Source organism: Stereum hirsutum (assembly GCF_000264905.1).
Source record: "Stereum hirsutum FP-91666 SS1 unplaced genomic scaffold STEHIscaffold_18, whole genome shotgun sequence".
In the NCBI taxonomy this organism is placed as follows: Eukaryota; Fungi; Basidiomycota; class Agaricomycetes; order Russulales; family Stereaceae; genus Stereum; species Stereum hirsutum.
Window position 1 is genome coordinate 439,849 of NW_006763148.1, and position 23,048 is coordinate 462,896.

At 49.1% G+C, this 23,048-nt stretch overlaps 8 protein-coding genes across 8 annotated transcripts; 5 read left to right on the plus strand and 3 right to left on the minus strand.

The window, feature by feature from the left end:
* The first annotated feature begins 951 nt into the window (after positions 1-951).
* Positions 952-3,917, plus strand: STEHIDRAFT_125336 (kinase-like protein). Its single transcript, XM_007309678.1, has 11 exons — positions 952-1,323; positions 1,400-1,488; positions 1,548-1,653; positions 1,740-2,030; positions 2,091-2,156; positions 2,215-2,264; positions 2,321-2,365; positions 2,425-2,514; positions 2,564-2,673; positions 2,739-2,851; positions 2,923-3,917. Exons 1-11 carry the CDS (start codon positions 993-995, stop codon positions 3,669-3,671), a joined length of 2,040 nt encoding a protein of 679 aa, XP_007309740.1. The 5' UTR covers positions 952-992; the 3' UTR covers positions 3,672-3,917.
* Positions 3,918-4,373: 456 nt separating this feature from the next.
* On the plus strand, positions 4,374-5,975 carry STEHIDRAFT_172101 (uncharacterized protein; the record flags this gene model as incomplete). Its single annotated transcript, XM_007309679.1, has 2 exons — positions 4,374-5,552; positions 5,613-5,975. The coding sequence occupies 2 exons, from the start codon at positions 4,374-4,376 to the stop codon at positions 5,973-5,975; spliced, it is 1,542 nt and encodes a 513-aa protein (XP_007309741.1).
* Positions 5,976-6,752: 777 nt separating this feature from the next.
* On the minus strand, positions 6,753-7,382 carry STEHIDRAFT_162059 (uncharacterized protein; the record flags this gene model as incomplete). Its single annotated transcript, XM_007309680.1, has 5 exons — positions 6,753-6,860; positions 6,930-6,980; positions 7,037-7,135; positions 7,191-7,238; positions 7,293-7,382. The coding sequence occupies 5 exons, from the start codon at positions 7,380-7,382 to the stop codon at positions 6,753-6,755; spliced, it is 396 nt and encodes a 131-aa protein (XP_007309742.1).
* A 1,353-nt stretch (positions 7,383-8,735) lies between these two features.
* Positions 8,736-10,543, minus strand: STEHIDRAFT_115232 (uncharacterized protein; the record flags this gene model as incomplete). Its single annotated transcript, XM_007309681.1, has 10 exons — positions 8,736-8,928; positions 9,077-9,103; positions 9,214-9,384; positions 9,437-9,440; positions 9,518-9,556; positions 9,620-9,729; positions 10,005-10,051; positions 10,285-10,347; positions 10,386-10,431; positions 10,485-10,543. The coding sequence occupies 10 exons, from the start codon at positions 10,541-10,543 to the stop codon at positions 8,736-8,738; spliced, it is 759 nt and encodes a 252-aa protein (XP_007309743.1).
* Positions 10,544-11,603: 1,060 nt separating this feature from the next.
* STEHIDRAFT_115233 (uncharacterized protein) lies at positions 11,604-12,712 on the plus strand (the record flags this gene model as incomplete). Its single annotated transcript, XM_007309682.1, has 5 exons — positions 11,604-11,767; positions 11,804-12,046; positions 12,091-12,227; positions 12,415-12,544; positions 12,616-12,712. 5 exons carry the CDS (start codon positions 11,604-11,606, stop codon positions 12,710-12,712), a joined length of 771 nt encoding a protein of 256 aa, XP_007309744.1.
* Positions 12,713-13,413: 701 nt separating this feature from the next.
* STEHIDRAFT_66801 (uncharacterized protein) lies at positions 13,414-14,110 on the minus strand (the record flags this gene model as incomplete). The annotated part of the gene is made up of 3 exons (XM_007309513.1): positions 13,414-13,761; positions 13,835-13,956; positions 14,044-14,110. Coding segments are annotated over 3 exons (537 nt in total), but the record flags the coding sequence as incomplete, so codon positions are not given.
* Positions 14,111-17,908: 3,798 nt separating this feature from the next.
* On the plus strand, positions 17,909-19,599 carry STEHIDRAFT_67256 (uncharacterized protein; the record flags this gene model as incomplete). Its single annotated transcript, XM_007309551.1, has 5 exons — positions 17,909-18,353; positions 18,506-19,098; positions 19,159-19,247; positions 19,311-19,353; positions 19,411-19,599. 5 exons carry the CDS (start codon positions 17,909-17,911, stop codon positions 19,597-19,599), a joined length of 1,359 nt encoding a protein of 452 aa, XP_007309613.1.
* Positions 19,600-20,822: 1,223 nt separating this feature from the next.
* STEHIDRAFT_172103 (uncharacterized protein) lies at positions 20,823-22,512 on the plus strand (the record flags this gene model as incomplete). Its single annotated transcript, XM_007309683.1, has 3 exons — positions 20,823-21,150; positions 21,213-21,543; positions 21,600-22,512. 3 exons carry the CDS (start codon positions 20,823-20,825, stop codon positions 22,510-22,512), a joined length of 1,572 nt encoding a protein of 523 aa, XP_007309745.1.
* Positions 22,513-23,048: the final 536 nt, after the last annotated feature.

The window sequence follows — 23,048 nt, forward strand, 5'->3', positions numbered from 1 at the left end:
ATACTCCAACACCCCATACTTGCGTTCTATCGCCCTGTCGTCCAGGATCCACACCATGCGCTATCATCGTGCTCGCCTCCTACCTTCTCCCCCATTCATCATGCCTGATGGTCGCTTACAGTCACAGCATAACCGCCCCTCCGCTCAGAGGCGGCGCCTTCGAGAATCGTGTTACGGGGCCTACGCTCCCTTCGTTTTTGAAGATGTAGGCGTGAGTTTTTCTCCCTCTTGGCGTTGGCGTGCGGTGCTTGTGATATTGAAGGTAGGGAGGAAACGTGGGAGTTTGAGGATAATGTTGAAGCGATTGTGCTGGTAGCAGAAACAATCCGTGTGGCCGAGATACAGTATCAGACGGTAGTGTCGGGAGAGAGAAGTCTCGCTCACAGATGGAATTCTCTCTGTACAACATACACACTTACATGTGAACAGATTTTCTGGTGAATGATCGAATTCTTCGATATTCTGGAAACATGCCAATCGTGTTTTCATCCGGTCTGTAGACGACCAACTGTGTTGTGAGAAATGATAGCTGAAGTAAGTTGGAGGAGCATAATGTACAGGGTTACAGGACAAATCTTCCCTCCTATCAGCTACAAACCAATCATGAGGTGGATTGACGATGAGTCCTAACGATGAACGTTCATCAGAGGGCCACACGCCACATTGACTTTTCGCCGTCTCGCAGGGATCTTTCTCACGTGGCTTCCGAAGTTCAACGGGAGCAAATGGGCGCTTGTTTCCGAAGAGTCAACCACGACGTGGTTGCGTCTTTGTTCTCGTCTCTTGTAATACTTCTACGTTCTCTGACTGTAACTAGTGTATCATCTTATGTACCATCTTTGTAAGCACTTGTCGGTCATAATACACGTCTCACTAACCCCACTCCTTGTTTTCGAAGTGTCTGCATCTGCCACCAACATCTAATAGCAGGGCCACCCCATCTATCCTCTTGTTTTCAATAATAATCTCTCTGCCCGGATACCTACCCTGCCATGACCTCTTCCCCTGAATTTACTCTCTCTCGCAAGGTGGGACGAGACCACGGTCTTCGTTCCATCCCAATCGTACGCCCCGACCCGACTCAAGGGGAGCTCCCTAGCAGACCGTTGCAAACGGCCAGGCGACCTCTTCGACCTCTCGCTCGAACGGCAGGAGAAAACCATCTCGAGTCGAGTCAAGAACAGCGTCGCGTAATTGGGTGGCTTCATCCTTGTGACGAGAGCTCGCCTCTCGCGTCAATCGAGCTCGAAAGAAGCAAGTCCACGTACAAGATTGGGCGACGCGAATCTACGAATGATATCGTGTTCCCTGGCACCCATGTCAGTACGTATCGTCTCCCAGACACAATAACTCCCGTCCCACTTCGAGCTATACTGATCAGTCGTGTTCTTTTGAGTAGGCAGTCAACACTGCGTTATCTTGATAGACGAGTCCGCCGACCAGGCTGAGAGCGTGATCATCAAAGATTTATCCAAATGTGGTACCTTCGTGAGCTCTTCCGCGTCCTCGGTGCACATCATATGCTCATAGTTGATTTGTCTGCGTAGATTGATGGTGTACCTGTCGGCCGTAACCAGTCTTGCTTGCTCCGACACGGTTCTACTATATCCCTTGGCCAGTCATGCCCCCATAAGGATTTGAGCAAAGACTATCGTGAGCGAATTCTTTGAAATGTAGCATTTCGTCTTACCTTGCTCACATGATCTTATGTGTCCTTCCTATGTGCCCCTCTTTCCCAGGCTTCCGATTTCGCCATGTAGCTGCTACCACTCGTCGCAAGGGCATCCACCAACACTATGACCTAACAACCGAATTAGGTCACGGAGCTTCTGGGAAAGTCGTTCGAGCAATGTGCCGCAGGACGAGCAAGTGGTATGCCGTGAAGATCGTCAGTCAACCACACCACCCGTTCCGACATCCCAACAAATTCGCGACGTTCACGCGGGAGGTCGAAATATTGCGACAGTTGAAGCATCGCAATGTCTGTAGGCTGAAGAGCGCCTTTGTTGAGGAAGGTGATCCCGCGATATGTGTGTGTTTATGCTCTATTTGCATGATGTCATTGGCTAACTTATGGTTTTATCCATTAGATCTAGTCCTCGAGCTCGTAAACGGAGGCAACCTTCTCGATTTGATAAGAATGCACGAAGGGCTTGGTCAGTGCAACCGTCCACTTCCCCTGTATTCCGCCGACTGACTCGATCACGATGCTAGACGAGCCATTGTCACAGCACATCGTTCATCAGGTCTGTTTAGCGCTCTCCGTAAGTTGACGCTTTTGGCCTACGACTACATCACTGATTGCAGACTTCCTTTCCAGTACGTCCACACCAAAGGGATAGCGCACCGTGATCTGAAGCCAGAGGTGACTTGTCGTCGTACTCTCACACTTCTTCCTGGGTTGATGCTGCTCTGGCTCCACAGAACGTTCTTCTCACGAAGGATACGCCTCCCATAGTCAAGGTCGCTGACTTTGGTTTGGCCAAATCTAAGGACAGCAAGTCCTTACTGAAGGTCCGCTACATCCTTCCCTCTTTATTCAAGCCCTGATATCTTGCGGAAGACAATGTGTGGGACCTACAGCTATCAAGCCCCCGAAATTGGTCTGCCTAGCAAAGATGGGTACCAACCATCTGTCGATAGCTGGAGCCTCGGGGTGATGGTCTTCTTCATGTGAGTGGCTCCATTTTCACTTGCTCAATTCTTGATACTAAGTGTCCTGTTTTGTCCTACTCTAGGTTAACCGACAAGCTCCTCTTTACGGACAACAATGGTCTCGAGGACTATTGGTCGTATAGCGAGCGGATCATTGACTGGGGTCCATTGGAGGAGACGAACGTCAGCCCCACAGGTATGATTTCCATATTGTGGCTCCCAAAGTTCGTCTGGACGTTTCCTGTCTCCTGACCTTTGCACTTCCAGGTCAAAGCTTCGTCAAAGACCTTCTCCAGTATTGGTCAGAAGACCGACTCAGCTCCTCTGAAGCCCTCGTCCATCCTTGGATCGCACATCTCCAACCCAAGGCTGCCGTCGATTGCGAAACAAACACCAGCGTTTCGTCGTCCCAGAACTCACAGACCTCGGCGGATAGCAAGAACAATGCTCGCCGTCGCCGTGGCAGCAATGCATCGACGGTGGTAGATACTACGCAGTCGGATGGATCGTCGAGCCAGAGCCAGAAGAACGATGGTCTGCCGCTTGAGAGGAAGGACGAGGAAGTCAGTTTGCTGACCGCAAAGGCGACTGGTTCGGGGACGGTGGTGCCTTCAGGGAGGAGTGATAATGCTTCAAGCCGGAGGGATGATGATGGAAGTGCGGAAGTGAACAGGCTGAAGCGGAAGTTGTCGATCGGAACGGGTGTATCGATTGGCAATGTGTGGAAGATGAAGAGGAAGTCGCCGGACGAAGGCAATGGAGGGTATAAGCCCTCTGCTCGAGGTAGTGTGGCGGGTGGGAGTTTGACGAAGAAAGAGCTGGCTGGCGATGATGGTGGCTCTGATGGGAGTGCGGCGAAGGGGAGGCTCTCTGGTCAGGACAAAGTGGCTGGTGGATGCTCGGTGAAGTGGAAGTCATCAAGTCGGGACGGGGCCGCGGGCGGCAGTCCGGTGAAGAGGAAGTCGACCAATGTGGACGGCATGGCGAACGAGGGTCCGGCGAAGAAGAAGAAGTGAGCCGGCGGGAGGTGGTGGTGTTGGTCCCCCGTATTCATTTCTATTTGTGTGTCACGAACGCTCTGTGTTGCTTCGCCTCTTCCTCTCCCCGTCTCTATATTTGTCGCCATGCTTTCATCGTCATCGATCTGTGTGCCATTGCCTATGGCACCTCTGTCTTATCTACGCGTAGACCTACTTAGTATCGTATTGCTTTGGACTTGCTTAGTACCCTGGAGATTCCGAATTCAAGGGACTCAAATCCAGCTCTCGCTTTTGTGAAATAGGGTTGACGAGGAGTACCAATGCCCATGGCTCTACAGTGTCGAACATTACAGTCCGAAGGTGAAAAGTCGAAGAAAATGGGGGCTGGTACGAAGCGGAGCTCAATTAACACCTGCGGAGATTCAAATTAATTGGTGGAGACCGCCGCGGTGGACCTTTGCACTCACCAACTAGTCAAGCTCCCTGTAGAACTCGTACTCCGAACCAGTGACACCATTTCTTAGCTGTTACACAAGCAGTATTTGAGGTCAGGCTTCTTCGAGAACTTCACAGCCACCGCTGCATCGGTGAGCATTTCAACTTGCTCGCGATCGTTATCATTTTGCTTCTGCTGCTTGCGTATGCTGCTCGCGATTTAAACCTTTACATTGATCCAATTTCAATGATTTCTAGGAGATTTCACTGTGATTATGAACTGGTTGTACAACATCAGACATCATGACTTTGTTTGACGATCTGAATCCAGACTGTACTCGCCACATTATCGCTTTTCTTGATAAAGCGTCGCTTCACGCAGTAGCCCAGGTCTCGAAGACTGCATCCACCGTCTCTTTACCCTTCCTCGTGAAAATCGTCGTCCTCTACCTTGAGTATCTTGACGATGAACGGATAACCAACAATTTTTGCAACGCCGTGGAGAAGCATGGGCTATACCCACACATTCGGAGTCTTAGGCTCAAAATCAGTGGAAACGACGCGCAGCCTCCTAACTCTCTCCGCCGACTACTCCCTCATCTCATCAACTTGGTCTACGTTGGTATGGAGCTCGAGCCCAGCATTCCACTTCGTCTAGACCTTGTCTACCCCGAATACGGGCGGCAGTTTGCCTCTGCAGAGTACGGCGAGCTCTTCCATTCACTCCTTTTGCACAGCACGCCCCCGCAGGTTACACTCCACGACATCCTGTTATCGAAACCCCGTGCTTCCGAGATCGACAGCAATGCAGGACTTGGAACCCGCTATCTTTCCCTTCGATCACCTCACATCTCCAACTGCGACGAACATGCAGAAGGTGTTGAACGATTACTTCTTGCCGCAGGGCCCACCCTCGAAGCTCTCCAGTTCACAGGCGTATGCCTTCCAGGCCTTCGAGCTACCCGATCTGAAGATTCACTCGAGTATGCTGAGGTCAAAACTTTGCACATCGACGCGTTGCCCATCACCTTGGCCGCCCTTGCAGACGCATTCCCAAAATTATCTTTCCTGACGATATACTCCGACTTTACAGCTCCTGATCGCTTCAACCCCGATATGTGGCTAGGCGACGGGAACTCATCCCCAGCTGAGTTCAATAAACTTGTTTCTTTCACCGGTTCGAAGACGCTTGCGAAGGGTTTCCTCCTCCAGAGTCATATCGTCGGCCTACGTCGTCTTTGTCTACCGGCACAATACAGTGACGAAACATTTGAGGACCTCCGTGATCTCTGCGCTTTCCTTGAAACTATTTGTCTCAATCCAGTGACAAGCCTCACCCTCACCATCAAGTTTGATCGCCGTGAACATATATCGGCTCTACATCTTGCCGTCGAACGTATAGCGAACGCCTTACCCAACTTAAACTTCCTCCACATCAGGCTTTATCGTTTTGAATTAAGTTCTGTTGAGGCCCTCCAGCAGGTTTGGATCTAAACTACTTATAATTTGTTGTGTGCTGATATAGACACATTCTGCGTATAGCTCATTGGACCAATCCTCGAGAGGCTATCAGCGTTGAAGACTCTTCGATATCTATCGATCCTCGTCATCAGTAATCAGTTATACCGCCCTCCAAACGCTGCAGTGACACTCGGGACCGTCGCCAGGAGATACTTATCGACCATACCATCGTTGCAGTATATTGACATCGATGTCATTTGCTCCTCCCTTATCCTTCTGCACGACGAACGATCCCCCGGATCCTCGACGTTTTGGAGGAAGACTCAGGTCGACTCTCAGGTGGGGGCCGAGCAGATGGATCAAAGTGAAGCGTTAGAGTTGAGATCAAGGATGGATTATGATGGAATGGAAGTGGATCCGTTGGTCGTCTCGAGAGTGGACTAGAGGGCTAAAATGTCCATCTCGGATTATTCAGGCGGTTCGTACCCTGTCTCGCTTCAGATCTTTACCCCTTCGCTCATGTTGGTATGTGTGTTATAATTTCATCTAGCGGATCGTTTGTACTTGAGCCTCAGCGTATTATCTGCCACCAAAGGTTTCCAGTGCTCTGGAGAGCTTTTGGGGTGAATGTAATGTTCCCAATTATTGTCTCCGCGTACTGCACTGTGACTTTTACTCTCACTGGAGACAAAGTTCCGTAAGAGCGTTGACCTTATCGTGAATATTTACTCTCAAAAAGGCCTGCATGGACTCGACGAGTATATTTTGAACATATTGATAAATATCAGAATATTTGGAATTTATCGGGAATATATCGCTATATAGAGATATATTCAGCGTAAATTCGTTTTCGCGCATTCGGATATTTTTCAGGATAAGTTCCCAATGGATTCAAAATAGAATCAGCGCTCCCACGGAACTTTGCCTCCAGTGTCTGCTGAACTGCAGCTGATTGCCTTGATGCATCACGATTCGGAGGCGTTAGAGCGAGAGATGATGGAGATATAGTTCCATGCTCAGGTTTCTGCACGAGTGCTGGCGTACTTTCGCTCAATCATTGTGCTTTTCATTCAAAAATATCCTGTTCACTGTGGACCGTTATATCAGTGAACGGTTCGCTTCACGCCAAATATAACGGACGGTCAGAGCCTACTCTGGATCACATCCCATGCTTCGCTCTCGGTCGCCACAATCACATGCTATGTCCGACTTGATCTAGTCCTACTCTGACGCGGTCCTGGCGAGGCAAAACATGTCGATGTCTCCGTACGGAGAAGGAGTAATTCCTCGACCTCTCAAGCGCATTCCCATATGCTGATATATCGGGACCTGTCACGATGTAGAGGCAAACAAAGTCAGCTTGTAAGCTATAATGGCCGCAAATGCCCTTGTGCTCACATTGATGTCTTTTGTGGTGATGAGGGCTATCAAGGAGCCAGTCTCAACAGCCTGTACACGTTGATGTTCAGCGGACTTTATGATAGAAAGCCCGAGACAATACGAACCTTGGAGTACACGGCGTCCATGATAGCGCTTGCATAACCTTTGCCTTGATGTTTTATGCTGGTCGCAATTACGGAGCACATCCATCGCTGAGTTTGCTCCTATAAAGGTATAAGATGAATAGCGAATTTGGGTCGGAAGGGCATCTTCGTGTACCTGTGGTGTCATGACAGTCGGTAGAAATTTTTTCAGACTGTCAGGGTACTGTCGCTATTTCAGCAATCTCATAACTCCAGCCGAATTCATGACAAAACATACGGTGCTGGTCCACCACTGCCTTAGTTCAGGAGATAACTTGGCGAGGAGTTGGTCGTATCCTAGTGCTCTTTGTTCTGGACTACCCCGCATGGAAATGTGATTGGGGACAATGGAGTTGAAATGATGAGAACCCACGTTCCAAAAATTCTTTTATTTGGCCCGAACCAGAGAGCAACTGATAAGATGTTTTCCTCATCCGAGACAACCCACGGCTCTCCATCCACGATGCACGCCTTTATCATCGCTTGAAATAGCTCTGGAGCAAGCTGCCAGTTTTGACCGAGCTGGGCCAATACGGCAGGGTCTAGTTACTAGTGATCAGCAGTCTAGAAGCTTGACTGTGTAAGAGAGCATTCTCCGTACCGTGATCAAAAGCATCAACAAAAACTCGCACCATGCTGGATACTTCATCCGCTAAGACATCATTCAGTCAAGATTGTTCGCATGATTTGAGACGTATCTTACTAGTCGGCTTGGGCAAATTTCGGGCTGTTTTCATTGTGGACTGAACAGAGGGTGAGGAGGGTGGTAGTGGATGCCGTCACGGTAGAGTTGGATCAGAAGAGCGCCTTTCTCGAAGGCCCCGCAATGATGGGCACGGATGCTACCGCATGTGAATTGAGAGAAAAGTTCTACAAGAATAAGTTGATACGTAGCGCGTCTAACTGATGCAGATCTAAAAGCTCCCGTCTAGCCGGTGAGCGCCTGCACCAGCACTCGGAAGCAACTTGCAAGGGTGAGGAAAATGTCCACGGAAAATGTCTTCTCTGTGTCTATTCCTACGTAGGTCACATCTCAGTTTGTTGATCTGTTTGATTTGTACTTACAAAGGTTGAGTCAAGTGTACGCCTTAGAGCAGCCATCACCTCAGCTCATTATTCCGAGGGTTTCGACGGGAATTGGCTGGTCTAGAGAAATAGCGACAGAGTTATCTCACGGTTGTCTGGAATTTTCCCCAAGCCCTACGATCACGGGGGCCTTTGGCGGGAGCTCCTGAGCGGCCCTGGACTCGAAGGATGGGGACGGAAAGATGAGATGAGAAGCAAGTCTAGACCCTTGCCCTACATGCTCAAAGAAGAGTGTATAGATGAAGATTACTGTGTTTGTGTTGTATATCCGTTATGCCGTCACAGGAGGAAGCCGCTACAGATATTTGAGAATTCACAGTGTCTCCAATAAGGGTACATAAGGGCAATGATGACTGTCATAACTTGGCCCGCATGAAGAAAGGTCGATTCAACACTTATAAAAAGGAAAGGCTATGTAGCACAAAAAAATCGAGGCATTACCAATGTAAGACGCATAGGTATTACATGGGACAAGAAACGGAGTGGTACCGTCCTCAGTGAGCTGTTACGGCGGAGCGGCAACTAGTGTCAGTGATGATTATTCGAACTTCCTAACATCGAACGCCGTGGAGTGACTGCCTCAGTAGACGATCCCTTAGGTATTCTGAGTGTTCCGAGTCTCTTTCCAGTGAGAGTAATTGTTCGCACTCTGCGGTATTTGTGCACTCTGCGTGGTCTCGAGCTCTCCAAGAGGGATTCCATTCACGGTGTGTTCGTCTAACTGTGCTGGTCCGTAGAAGGCGGAGCGGATTCCCAAGGTAATACGGCTGACGAGAACCATTGTGATACTATGAGAAGAAGGAATCGTTGTAATTAGCAATGTACAAAACACATGAAATGTAATTACTAAAAAGTACCTCGCAGACGGTCTATTGTCAGTAATTCAAAGTGTGAGTGCTGTGACCAAGTCATTGGTACTGTCTGAATCGTACTCACATTGCTAGAATTGGCCCGTCCACTGTGCTGAACATCAAGACCAACCAGGTCAAGTTTGTTATGAATATTCCCCTGACATATTTATCATTCATTAGAGCTTCGTCATCCCATTGTAGAGGGTAAAATGTAATGCATACGCAAAGTATATAGCACCATCTCTTGCAAGACTTTCTACGAGTATAGCACTTTGTGGGCCCTGTCCTCGACCACGACGCATCATAAACAATGTGCGCGAAATGGTGAGAATGAAGATGACGAGATTATACATAAGGTCTATCGATACGTAGATTGTTGCACCAGAAGTGCCGCTGGGTAATGACGTCAAGTTATACTACTTACGGTTCATAATAATCAACTTACATACCTAATGTGTGGAGAAGTGTACAAACAGGCTAAACACATTCTTAGTCTCATAGACGTATAAAATCGTTGAGCACTTACTATGAAACTCTGGAGTGCTTTCCAAAGGAACGGACAATGCTAAAGACCAGAGACAGTCATTTGTTGGGAGGAAGAAGCACTGTAGTTGTTCCGACAACACACGTTTAACCCCACGTAGGACGTCTAACCAGATGCCAACAATCAATTGTGTGGCTTGATATATAAGTAAAGAAGCGAGAATGAGACGGCCTTTGTTCCACAGCGCATATACACTGAGAAGAGATATTTTCCGGATAAGTGACTCAAACTGAGTATGTCAGAAGAACTGTACTTGCCGGATAGCCATCAGAATATTTGGCAAGGTCGTGAGCGTCAACGTCACTGCGATGGGTAGAAAGTACACCCAATGAGAGCACCTAAGCCCAATAAGTACCTGAAACTGAAACTCAGGACTCGGATGAACCCTACCGCTCAGCTGTCATCCAAGGGGAAAATATTCCTAGGTTTGAACTGAGATCCTGCCATACATCCATCAACGGAAACATACTGACCGAAGGCAGCTATGGCCATTGCGACAAGTGCATAGTATCGAACCTGTCATGGAGATTTTAACCCCGAATAATCGGAAAGCTAGGCCAATGCGTACTCACAAATATGTACAAGAACAGCACTTTTCGAACAAATGGTGTTGATTTAGTAAGTTGATCTCACAGAATATTCGTGACAGAAAACGTTTACAAGGAGTTTTCTTCTTCTTCCAAACAACGGCAACCTAGAACACCGGCAGATTCAATGATCCGCGAAAGTGTGACATGAGTTAAACGTACGTCTTGATCAATGGTACAGAGGTGGTCATAAACAAGGATACTGAGTGCGGTCACAAGGAAGTACTAGGACACGATGAATACGATGAATATGTGGCTCTCACGTGTCGAAGAGTACGTGAGTAACTTTGTCTGACTTTGGAGAGTATACTGTGATAGGCGATTCAAAAAAATCTACAGTGAGTAGACACAGTGGGACTCACGTCTTCTGTCGTATGAGAGCGACCTCACTCGACGTGAGACTTCCAGATACGGAAGTCATGTATGACCCAGATGTCCTTGCAATATGAAGCCTGGTCTGGTTCAAAGTAGTAGCTACCTGTGCATGGGGGAAAGCGGCAGATTCATATATTGTGTGTACATCCGTTCTCACGGAGAGGCGCCAGCAGTTGGGAACAGACAGGTTTCATGTTCAGCGGGAAGGATTCATATCCACACTTAACTCCAGTAATGGGCCTCCATTCTTCGGCTCGTTTCCCGGCCGCCTTCTGGGTTGTAGGTATCATGTAGAAATCACCTTCAGTGATCCTAGACGGTATGATGAGAAATTCTCATTCGAGCCCCGACTCAAGGTCTTCTATCGATTCTGGACTTGCTGGTAAGGAGAGTTTTCGGTGAGATACCTCATTGTTTCACACAGTGTCAGAAATAATGCTGCAGGTTCTTTTGAGACTATTATAAACCGTGACAGAGAGCAATGCGTACGATAACGGGTGATATCAGTCAGTTCATGGGAAGATAGGAACGCGTCCCGTCCGATGTTTAATGATCATCGGACGGGCCGCTACCTTTGTTCTTCTCCTGGACTTCAAGTTGCCTTTCGAGTCTAGCAAAAAATGTCCAACCGAGATGCGCCCAGTACGCTGCATTCTAGCTGCTTAGCAGCGGCCCACTCCCGTCCCAGTCGTTCCCCCGACGCGCAACTGCAGGAGCGAGAATCCACATGATCGTGTATCTCCATTGAGAGTGTCTCAAGTTTAGTACAGCGGGAATGCTTATGGAGCTCGAAGTCGTTGTAGTGCCACCCTGCAATGCTTCGACCCGTCATCATGATTCTGATTCCCGCTGTGGGGCCCTACAACTGTACATATGATCTCGGCCATCTCTGTTGGCCTTCATCACATCCAGATACGTCCAGTATCTGAACTGATATTCCTCATAGGACCTGTTCAGAATGACTAGTGACATAATGGCTCAGTAAAGGTTTTATCTAGAGCTGAGTTCATAGCTTCTAACGCTGAGATTGTTCCACCTCATCCGTTTGGACCGCGCATGATGTTGGCCCCACCACCCACCATTCGGCCAGGCTGACCCATATCTCTATGTCTAAACAGTCTGATTTGAGAAGCATCAGAATGAAGTGGACCCATATGAACAAGGATTCGAACCGAGCCCAGCCCGTTCCTGCTCCCCACGGAAAAATATTTCGTGTAACCATAGTGAAGTCACTGGATGCGACAATGCACGAAAGTTATCGTAGAATATCGTAAGTGCTGCTAAGCACCCCATGTATGCCGAAAAGGCTATGCCACGCCGACTTAGATTCGAGCGAAGAACGTACATACTGGAATCACGATGCTGATCTGGCAACCAGAATGAAATATTACTCACATTCGGTGAAAATCCGTGAAGGCGACGCTCAACACGAAGAGAAGAGCCAACTTGAAACTCGGGAAACCTCGAGACAAGACACAGGAATCCGCGGAGAGCACGATATCTATTGGTCAAAGAAGCAGCCCGAAGTGGGGGTACTTAACCTCCCGCAGTGAGTGGACGTTCAACTTGCACGTGATCATTTGGAGGATACAGCCCTCGTCGTCGACGTGTTGCATGCATCCTTGGAGGTGGAACGGCAAGGAGAGAATACGCTGAAGCTGGAGGCCGCAGTAAATATCTCATTGGCCATATCATAGAAATGTCATTCCAGCATGCGATTAGGAATGAAAGTGAGTCGAAAGCGAGCAAATTCCGAGAGCATGCGTCTGTGTCGTTGGCAAAGTCAAGCACTAAAAAGACAAGCAGACCAAAGATATAGCCTCTTCCTCTTTTTGTAGTCTATCTGGAGCGCATGGAGTTGTAAAAGAATGGGGGACATGAGGACATCGAAATACCGCCTACCCCCATATGCCCTAGTTATTGCCCCGCGAGCTTCGAGCTACCGAAGGTTGCAGAGTATCTCACGCGATCGCCAGAAAGGGATGACATTGGAACAACTGGGAGAGGATAAAGGGAAAAAGGCTAAGGATAAGCAAGCTACAGAGGTGTCAGTAACATGCAGTTATGGAGTCAACGTGAATCAAACGTTGATTCATCGATCGAGAAGCCAAACTGCAGAATCATCCCAGAGAATAACCTTGGGATGCTGGACCTGAGCTCGAGGCTTGAGGACCGAAGAGGAGTACGAGAGTTCGGTGCAGTTCCAGTACTTTAGCTGCCAGGACGCGCCGAGAATAAAAGCATAAGAGTACCAAGGGATACACGGAGTTTCAAGCACATTGAACAAGTGTAGCTGACTTGAGGTGTGCGTCGTCGTCGTCGGTCAAGGCCGGTTTTGTAGGTTTTTATCGCTCATTTGGGATGCCAGGCCACGTGGAAAATGTGTGGCGCTGAAGCGCTGAAGATCACAGTGAGAGCCACCGTGGCGCCGCTTTCCCAATCGTTCCCCGCAGCGACAGGCAGTGTGTACCGACGAAGCCGCAGGGATGTTTCCACCCTCTTCGCTATTTTCTTCTTTGCCTTTATATAAACTGGAAGTCGACTCTGCTACAACTTTTCTAGAATTTTTGGACATGTTCTGGGTAGAGTACGTGTTTGAGTTTAGTGATCTGGAGGGTTTTACGTCGGATCGGGAGTTTTATTGGCAGCTGGGCGTATGAGTCCCGAGCGAGGAGTGTACTGTACCGAGTTCGCGAAGATATACGCTGAATCGTTATCGAGGGATTTGGTGGTGGAAGAAGCACGGTTGGCTCTTGGAGGAACGTATACACTCCAAGTTTGTTTCCTTATCTGGTTGTGCCCTCGCGGGTACTCAATGCATGTGGGGGAAAATTTGGTGTCATGCACCCTTCCATTGTGACGGACTTCTCTTCAAACGGTACCATGAAATGTAACTAGAGTAACACTAAATGTCATCTACTGGGGAGAATTGACGGCATGGATGCTATCGTCGAATCCATCGTGCACCTGGTGTTCCAAAGCCCACTCGCGAATCCCTTCAAAATTCTTACACTCGTGGGGAGCGTCGAAAATAGGCCTCGACTGCTGTACCCTCTCATCCCAGTAATATACTATCGGCGTGATATCTGGAGAGCACATCAACGATTCGCGAATAGAGTTGATGCAGTGCGCGACGTGGTTGACAGGCACTCTGGGAAGCGGCTCCTGAGAGTCCGGGTCGGTCGAGATGCGCGTGTCCGGTACGCTTCCACTCGCATTCATGTTCGGATAGTAATCAGGATGGAGAGCTTTGCGAATGATATTCTGTCATATTAATAAAGGCATTCCGAAGAAAACGGATCAGGTATGCCAGATGTAAACAGAAGATTCGCCGTACCAGGCAATGCAACTGGTGCCAGATATCAAGCTCGATAATGTAGTTTTCTTCATCCCCCGGAATCGGCACAGACATACTCGTCATCAACTCCACCTGTGACCTTGAAACTCTTGAAAGGCCGACTAATGTAAGCGAGTAGTTGGAAGCCCAATGGTAAATCAGCCGTGTATAAGTGGACCAAATGATGACTTCACTACGCGAAAACATACAATCGTATAAATTGAGCCATGCTTGCTCTACATTATCTGATGGAGATTCTATGTAGATGGGTACATCCAGGATATGCGGGAATCGACGAAGAACAGGAGGGGATGAAGCCTCCTGTGCAGGAGCTAGGAAAAAGAGTCCCAGTTATACATCAGTAATCTCGTTGAGTAGAACGAGACCATGGAGAACTAAGGGCCCCCTACTTACAATAAATTTTTACAGCAGACGAGCTAGCTTTCGTCATGTCACATATCGTTGTAAGACCGGCGTGTTCAAGTGCAAAGACAGCTAAGAGAACAATATTGAGTAACAAGGAAAAGCAGGCGACCATCCGCCCGGTGATGTTGTATACAGGATAGCGGAGCTGATAAAGGGGATTCGATAGTGATACTGGCGAGTGGGGATCATCTTGGGAGATGTCCTCTGCACTGCTACCAGTGTCAAGGAGGCGATAGTCTTCGAGGTATGCCTTTGAGCTATTGACCATGATGACCGTGATGGACAGGAGGAGGAAAACAAACGACCTCGCCAAGTTAGCACCCTGTTAATGCAGCGCACTTGAACTCCGCGTTAGACGGCATTGATTTTTCTGGAAGCCACATCCATCCGTGCCCCAATATCAGGCGGAGATGTGGAATATTCCACAAAACTTTCAAGACCATCCGACCTTAGCGCAACACAGGCCTTTTGAGACCAAAATATCCGTTCAAAACAATACGGGTGTGTCTTGTTCTGCATTCGCGTGACTATCTCCCAGAAGCATTCCTGATACATATATCATCTGACTGTCTTATAAGCGTGCGTGACCTGCGCCATGTACTGTAAAAGAGACCCAGACCGAATTCCGACTCACATGCATGATCACATATAGGAACTCAATACTCCTGTAGTTTGATCAGGAAATCGTGAAATGTCGTAGGATCACAAACTAGCTCTATCGAATGCAGACATGTCCGAATATTTCGGGGTGCAGGTCCACGATTTGATGTATTTATGCCATTGTTACTGGCATACAGATAACTAATTTAACATAATTGGGCTCCGACAATATGTTCAGTTTTATGCGGGTCCGTCGTATGCCATTTCCGATGGCATGTCGCAATAAGACGTACTCCAGACTACGACTACCGAACCCCCATACTGTTACGCTATGGGTAGACCAGAGGCTTGAAATTAATCGTCTGACTGATGCTCTGCACGACACTGTCTGCTTGTGGTTACTATACTTCAGAGGCGAGTTTAAGGCCAGGCGCACCAATCAACGTGGCGGAATCCCTCAACATTTACTGTGGGTCCAGCTTGGTCGACATTAAATATAGCGATACGCAATACAGTACTTAGTATAAAGAGGTCGATCACTGGTACAAGTGATATTCCAATCACCTTCATACACATACATCCACCTACACCCTCGCTTATCAATAAACCCATACCTTGAACAATGAAGTCTTCCATGATGCTAGCCTCCGTCTTGCTCGCGATCGTCATGTTCTGTGGCTCTTTTTCGTCAGCCCATGCCGTCCCGGTAGGTGTCGAGTTACATTCTTGAAAATATAGAGAGCATTGATAGAAGCACAAACTGACAAACATGATGATGACCTCTGCTAGAACGATGTCTACGCGAAGCGCTCCGAGGGTGTTGAGGATGGCAACTCGCTGCCTTACTACAAGTGAGAGAAGCTCGAGGGTCTGCTTGAGCGCGCCAAATCCACACGCTCTACAGAAGGTAATATCAGCGCCGTTATGACTTGTATTGAGGACGATAGCTAATTAAGCAACCCACCTCTCAGAAAGACTTCGTAGAAGTGCCTTGTTCAGAGTTCGAACTCATGTAAAGAAATATTGATTGTTGGTTCAGTTGGTGGACGAGTGGCTGTACGATAGTGATATGACTTACGGTGCCCTGCTATTAAATAGTGTCCAAAAAACAAACCTATGCCCATTGGGCTTCGAGTGCTGTTCACCAGAATATTTCACTGAAAAATTGGAAAAAAAAAATCTGCAGTGCTTCAACATCGTACCCCGCTGCGATGTTTGGCACAGGCGCCGACGTTGAATATGAATCCTCAAAATTGACATGATGTGGATCAATCTGCTTACGAGAACCCACTTCTGGACATCTTGTAAATTAGACTATGATAATAGTACCGGGGGGGAAAAGTACTCTAAGGTAGCGCGAGACGAGGGAGGGTCCAAGGTACTATTCTCTGACAGTTTTCCCGTCTCAATGATCTCGACGTATAAATATTTGATGAAAGCTACCCCCAACTCCCGAGCCAGAATAAATCCTGGTGGTTCCTGTTAACGATCTGAATGCCTACTCGACCAGAGATTCGATGCCACACCATGCGTTTCAAGGTGCAATGCTTTCGAACCATGGAATAGTAGCATATCCCTATATGGCCCGTATCTGTGTTGGTATCCCTCACCCACCGAATTGGACACACTTCATTGACGTGCACTGTACGGCGGGATGTAGAGGAGCAACTTGAAGCCGAGGAGTTCTAGCAAGACTATGACTAACACGCTGCATCTGGAAGAGCGACTGGACTTTGCGAGCTACACATCGGGGGAAAAAATCTAATACAAATCTGCGTAATAATCGAGAGGCTGCAGCTGGACGTCCAGAATATTCCACACTTTGTAAAGAGCCGCCGGGAGAGTAAATGACCTTCAATGAACGCTTCGTCCTGTGGCTCTGGTGTAACGAAGGTGGCGGGTCTAGCTTCATCGTCATCTGTTTCCCGAGAAAGGTATCTGGGATAGTGATAGTTTCAAGGACGCGTCATGAAGAACAGTGCCTACCCTGGCATGCTGCATACGCGTTCTCGTCACGGTGTCGCCCCAGTATGTATTTATGAATCAAAACTTTCTCTTCAAGTTAAGAAAAAAAGAGTACGCGACTGCATAACATGTGCCGCAGCGGGCGAGCAAAAATTCGTTTTCGTCTACCTCGCTTCACAGCGGTCAAATAGTCCACCGTAGTATGAAAGACAGGTAAGATGTCCATCCGCCACGGGACCTTTGTGATCAGAAAGAGTTGAAAAGAGGAATAACGGAGTAACGTCTCCGACGCTGCATTATTTTGCCGAGCATCACTTGTTAGGAGCTGTGTAGCTCTCATAGTACGCTCTCCACAGAACGCAACGCTCTCACGCTTCTGAGAGAAAAGCGTTTCATTCATGCACAAGTGAAATCCAGTAAGATGTTTGGTAGATTATAGTCATTGTTGCGCAGCTACAGCGTCAGGTAGCGATGAACATCTCGCCGGATAACGATGGCCGTCGTAAAGCGAATGCACAGCCCTGAGACTTGCGTTCAAAGAAGGATAGACTCACAGAATATTGTCAGAGGAGAGAACATTCCAAATACTCTAGCAGACAGGTACAATGGCAACGCCAATTCGATTACGAGCGGATGTAGGAGGATGCCAGGTGGTCGTCTCAAGGTCAACAAAGCATTCCAGTCAGTCCAGTTGTCAAGAGAGGAAGATGATACAGCAGAGCCAAAAAGATAACGGAGGATATATCGAACGTATTGAGCCAATGGTAGCGAGCTCGAGGTCTTTGCCGTCGTCGAGATTGTTGTTGCCGTTGCAAACAAGTTGCAAAGCTCTCGGAGTCCGTCAGAGTCTGTCTCGGATGGGCCACACAGTGTGGCAAATGGGTTATGCGAGCGCACGAGCGTGGCACCGTCTTCCCCATCGTTCTCCGCAGCGACAGGCAGTGTGGGTGCCGACGTTAGCCGCAGGGAGATATCTACTTCTTCTCTTTTCCTTCTTCACCTGCTAGGAAACTGGAAGGCCATTTCTTTTCAACTTTCTTAGCTTAGAATATCTGGGCAACTTCTCGGCACTGCTTGAGCGGGATGTTTGGCCGCCATCAGCCACGGGCTACCATCATCAAACTCACCGCAATCGGTGGCCTCCTCTCATTCATCACGCTCCTTTACTTCTCAACTAATCCGTCATATCGTTCCCGCCTCGCTTCTTCGTTCTTCTCGGAACGCAAACGTGCGTCATGTCCACCACGCGCTTGGTCGAATGGGACTTGGCAACACAAGCCTCATAATGTCAGTCATCCGTTGACGCAGCAGGAGGACGTCTTTGATTTTAGTGATCTGGAGGGTTGTACGTCGGATCGAGAGTTCTATTGGCATCTGGGTGTAGACCACGATGACCAGTATGAAAGGTTTCCGGATGTCATGGATTATGAGTGGGTGCCGAGCGATGAGTGTACTGGGGTCAGGAAGATGGATGCAGGAATGTTCGTGAGGGACTTGGTGCAGGAAGGAGGTTGGCTTGTTCTTGGAGGTGCGTGTTTCTACCAACATCTTTCTTTCTCGTTATTGCGTAGGCGGGTGCCCAATTCGGGCTGGCCAAATATTGGTGCCACGCAACTTTTGATCACCGTCGTGTTGCGTACAAAGATAAGTTGGAACGAATCGTTAACATGTTCCGTACAGATTCAATCACAGAAAACCACTTCTTCTCTCTATCATGTTCCCTCTTCCCCCACGTCCGCTCCACCCCCAACTACACCGAAAACCCCTACTTCGACCGCGCCTGGCCACAAAACCTCTACCTCAACCCCTCCTCTCCCATAATCCCCTCCCTCTCCCTCCCACCCGGCTTCTCCATCGAATCCACACCACTAGTCACATTCCGCCGCATCGACCTCCTGCTCTCCCAATCCGAGATCGAATCCGTCCACAGATCCATTCATCCCGAGATGTATGAGTCCGAATCCGATCCTTCGGTCCCGGAAGAAGAGAGGTTCAAGCTGTTTAGCGACGAGGCGTTCTGGACGATGTCGCCCGCTGAGTATATGAAGATATTTACGTCGCCTTTGCCAGGTGCACGGTACGGGACGCTCATCGTGAGTACCGCCGGACATTGGACGACGACCTTGTTCGGTGGATTGAGGGACGAGAGTAAAGAGGATAGCGGGTACGGCATCGAGAGTGTTTTGGAGCTGTTTAGGGAGTCGATGAAGGTATGGGCTGGGGAGGTGCAGAGAGCTCTGGTGGAGGATCAAAGGAGACAGATGAGGGAGGCTGTGAAGGGGAGTATAGGTGGATATGGAGGTGGAGGGAGGGAGAAGGTGGTGAATAGGCAGGTCGTGGTTAGGGCGTATCTGCCTGGACACGAGAATTGTAGGAATATCAAAAGTCCGTGGGAGGAGTGGGTGCCGTATACGGTGAATTGGTGCGTGGATTTTATATGTATATCGTGGACTGTGGCGGAATGGTACTGACAATGTGGGTGCAGGTATAACTGGCCATGGATACCCAATATGAACAAAATATTCGAGGTTGGCCGCGTCCTTCCCCTTCTTATTCTTCTAGGATACTGAACCTGGTCTTCATAGTCTATCCTCGACTCCCCATCCTATCCCGACGTCCACTTCCTCCCCATCGACCGACCAGCCCTCCTCCGCCCCGACGCCCACGTCTCAGGAGACTGTCTCCACCTCATGACCGGAACAGGCGTCATCGAAGGCTGGTCACGGTATATCTGGCACTATGTGACCAGAGAGATCCCGGGACGTATCCGATGAGCGACCGTCTTAGATCTATCTCTCGAGACGGCGAGGTTTGTTGACGTTGTACCCCTATGTCTATATGATCGTGGTAGCCGTTGCGGTCGTCGTTGATCCCTTCTATATCTCTAGTGAAGTTATTTTATTTAATGACGTTTTTGGATGGACGGCGACTAGACTTTTGACCTGGAGCGGATGGTTGCGTCTCACTGGACTATTGACGAGTACAATTATAATACAGGCCGACACTCGCTATCTTGCATTCTTTTCTTTTCTGTTCGCGAGAGGCCACCCATCATAATTTTCATCGTTCACTGTCCATGATCATTGCTTTCTCCAATCGCTATCATAGCTTGGCTTTTGCTGCTTAAACCACGGTCTTGATCTGAACATGCTTTCGGCGCGACACTTTCTGGGCTTCCTGATGCGCCACCAGGGCTTCAGACCTTCCAAGACTCGTCTATTTCTAACCCCGGACGATCAACAACACACGCTTGACCTTCCAAGTTTCGTCCTTGGACATCTCGGTACGTCCTCGCCTCTATTCTCTCTCTCTTTATTGTGTAGCGGGTTGAAGGGGCTGGATATGAACGGGGTGGAGATTTAGTGGAGGTGAGAGGATGTTTTCTGATGGGATTTGTGTGACTTTTCGACTTGGATGAGGAGGACCAGGATCAAGGGTACTCATAGGCGAGCTCTTCGGTAAAGATGATGTTGGAGAGGAGTTCTCAAGGCGTCGACGCTTGTGCGCAGAGGGGTCGACTCAGTCTTGCAAGTACATATTGATGTCGTTTTCGCGGTCTCTGAGTATAAAGGGGTGGCGACGCGCTTGAGTGGTATTGAAACGAGTGCGAAACACCGTAAAGTGTATATGCCATAGGTCAAACTAGCGTAGAAGAGCCCAGGTATGTACAAGATGAAGCTTTGAAGAGCAAGCACGATGAGAACACTAGTACTGGGCGAATTTTCACAAGTCACGACAATTTCCGTGGGAAGATTCAGGAAGATTCCCACCCGCCACTCGTCGATCCAATGGCTTCAGTGAATCAGTCCTCTTCAGTCCGCGGCCACATCCTCGCTTGCCCGGTTGAAATCTTGTCTACTCAGCCTTTGGGAGACTAACTGGCGTGGTTATTGCTCTGAACGACTGTCTTCAGATCCAAACACACTCGTTCGTGGGATTGGTTCTACTTAGTCTACAGGAAGACCGCCTTCACGGCTTTCAATCACGTACACTTCTGATGAACACCTCTCCGGAACTGAACCGCGTCTATGAGCGAGCTTGGGGCCGTCAATGGCCTCGCCACGACGATGCAATCCTCAAGACCGACATCGGTCTCCCTCCTGACACCGAATGCACCGATGCGGACGGTGTGGCTATCGACATCCCCGACCTCTGGTACTACACTTGCCTCGATGACATCGAACCCATCTCTATTGCACTTGGTATAACGACAGAAATCATGGATTTTCTGCTTCTTCGCTCTGAATACGGCTTTCTGCGGGAGTTCATCGAGAAGAGTACTGGAAAGACACGCGCCTTCGTGGTCACGGGACAGTCAGGGATCGGTTCGTAGGGCAGTCACCTTCGCTTCAACCGGAATAATCATGTCTGCTTTTTGCTCTCTTAGGCAAAACTGTGTTCCTCATATACCTTCTTCTGTATCGCCTTGAGCACAACCTTCCGACTGCGGTCCAATTCGACGGCCATTGTTACTTCGTCTTCGATGGCGAGGGCGCCTCGCGGCATCCTCTCGGCGGTCCAGTCGATCCCCGACTCAGCTCGTGTTGGGCGTTGGCTGACAGCAATGCCTATGTTGTCCAGCCATGTGAAGATTTTGCAAGCCGGGCCAAGGTTGTCATCCAGGCTTCATCACCGAAACCCAAGAGATGGTTGAAGCAAAAGAGGGGTGAGCGTATCTACGCAGAGCTGCCGACGGTGCTAGAGATCGCTGCGATTTTGTAAGTCGACTCAGTGTTTGTTCCTGAGATGTCCCTGCTCAGGAAGCCTTGCACAGGAATGAGATCCACCACGTCTCATCTTCCGCATTTCCGCTCGTGACTAAGTGGGGACCATCCACTAGGACGATCATCGACATCGCGAGTGCCATCGTCCAGGGTCCCGAGGAAGCCCAAGATATGGAAAGGAATCTGCAGGCTGAGGCAGACCAGGCAGCCCACAAAATATGCTCTGATCCGTCGCTCGTTGGTCTGCACTTAGTCGGCGACGGTATACCAGACAGTTTCGGTTCCACCATCGGCTTCGTTCGCCCTCACCGTAGAATCACCCCGAGCGGCAAAATCGCCGCTTCATCTCGAGCAATCTGGTCTATCCCGACGACGTTCCTCGACGAAATATTTACGCAACATTGCACCAACTTCTCCAACGAGAAATCCCGTGAGCTCTTCATCGCCCTCAGTTCCCACTCCCTGACTCGGACCGCCGCCGGCTGGAAGTATGAAAAGGACGTTCATCGTCGCCTCAGCACAGCTGGCGCACCACCTCTCACCATCTTCAACCACGATCGAAATATGCAGATGCGCCCATCAGCCGAGCTCGTTCCTGGCACAGTGGACGGTCTGAAGCACACTGGTGCCTCCAAAGCGTTTTACTGGATGTCGTCTGTGATGATTTGGGAAGGAATCGACGGTATTCTCGGCGATACCGACAATAACCTCTACGCCGTGCAGGCGACAATCGCGTCGGAATACAGCAATCCCGTGAAGGGACTTAAGCAGGCGTGGCTTGCCGTCGACTCGAGCGCTCGAGCGAGCCGTCATTGGCATTTGGTCGTCGTCGGAGCTGACGTAGGAATGGTTGATGGGCTCGTGAAGCAATATTCAGGCCAGTTGGAGGGCTTCAAGCTCGGCTGCGATCAAGGACGTGTGCAGGTGTGGGGTTGTGTCCTGGAAGAACTGTTCCAACCATGAGCGATACGCCACCATGAACCCTCGGCGGCCATAATTGGCCGTCGATTCCGCGATTTTTTGCGTAAGTTCCTTTTCTCCATTCTTCGTCCTTCAGTTTTCTTACTCAACAAAGTTGAAAGCAGCTCCCAGGCTCGCTCACACGATGCGCTAATTGGTGAGTTTCAATCAGGTTCTCGTCTCTTCGCCACAACTCCCGGATATTCACTTCGTGATATTTCTAAGGCCTGATCCGCACTGTATGAGCAATTTTCTGCATATTGTGGTGGGACCAGGTGTTATGGAGGGATGGGCGTAATATATATGGCATTATGTGACGAGGGAGCGCGATTAAGTAGACGATGCTGCCAAAATGATCCGTAAACGAATTGACAAAAATCACTAATCAAACCCTTGGGGTATTTCTAAGGAACAAATAACTTACATTCCACTCTTACAACTGTAACGACTTGGTATGACCTAGGAGGGGAAATTTGAAGCCATGCATAACGCTGGCAGCAGTGGCCCCAGTGTCGGTGATTGAAAAAAGAGCTGGTTCG

Excerpts from the sequence above, each read along its gene's own strand:
- STEHIDRAFT_125336 (XM_007309678.1), top strand. The coding sequence starts at position 993 with ATGACCTCTTCCCCTGAATTTACTCTCTCTCGCAAGGTGGGACGAGAC. Across the intron at positions 2,366-2,424 it reads ACCGTGATCTGAAGCCAGAG|AACGTTCTTCTCACGAAGGA; the intron begins GTGACTTGTCGT and ends CTGGCTCCACAG. Across the intron at positions 2,515-2,563 it reads ACAGCAAGTCCTTACTGAAG|ACAATGTGTGGGACCTACAG; the intron begins GTCCGCTACATC and ends ATCTTGCGGAAG.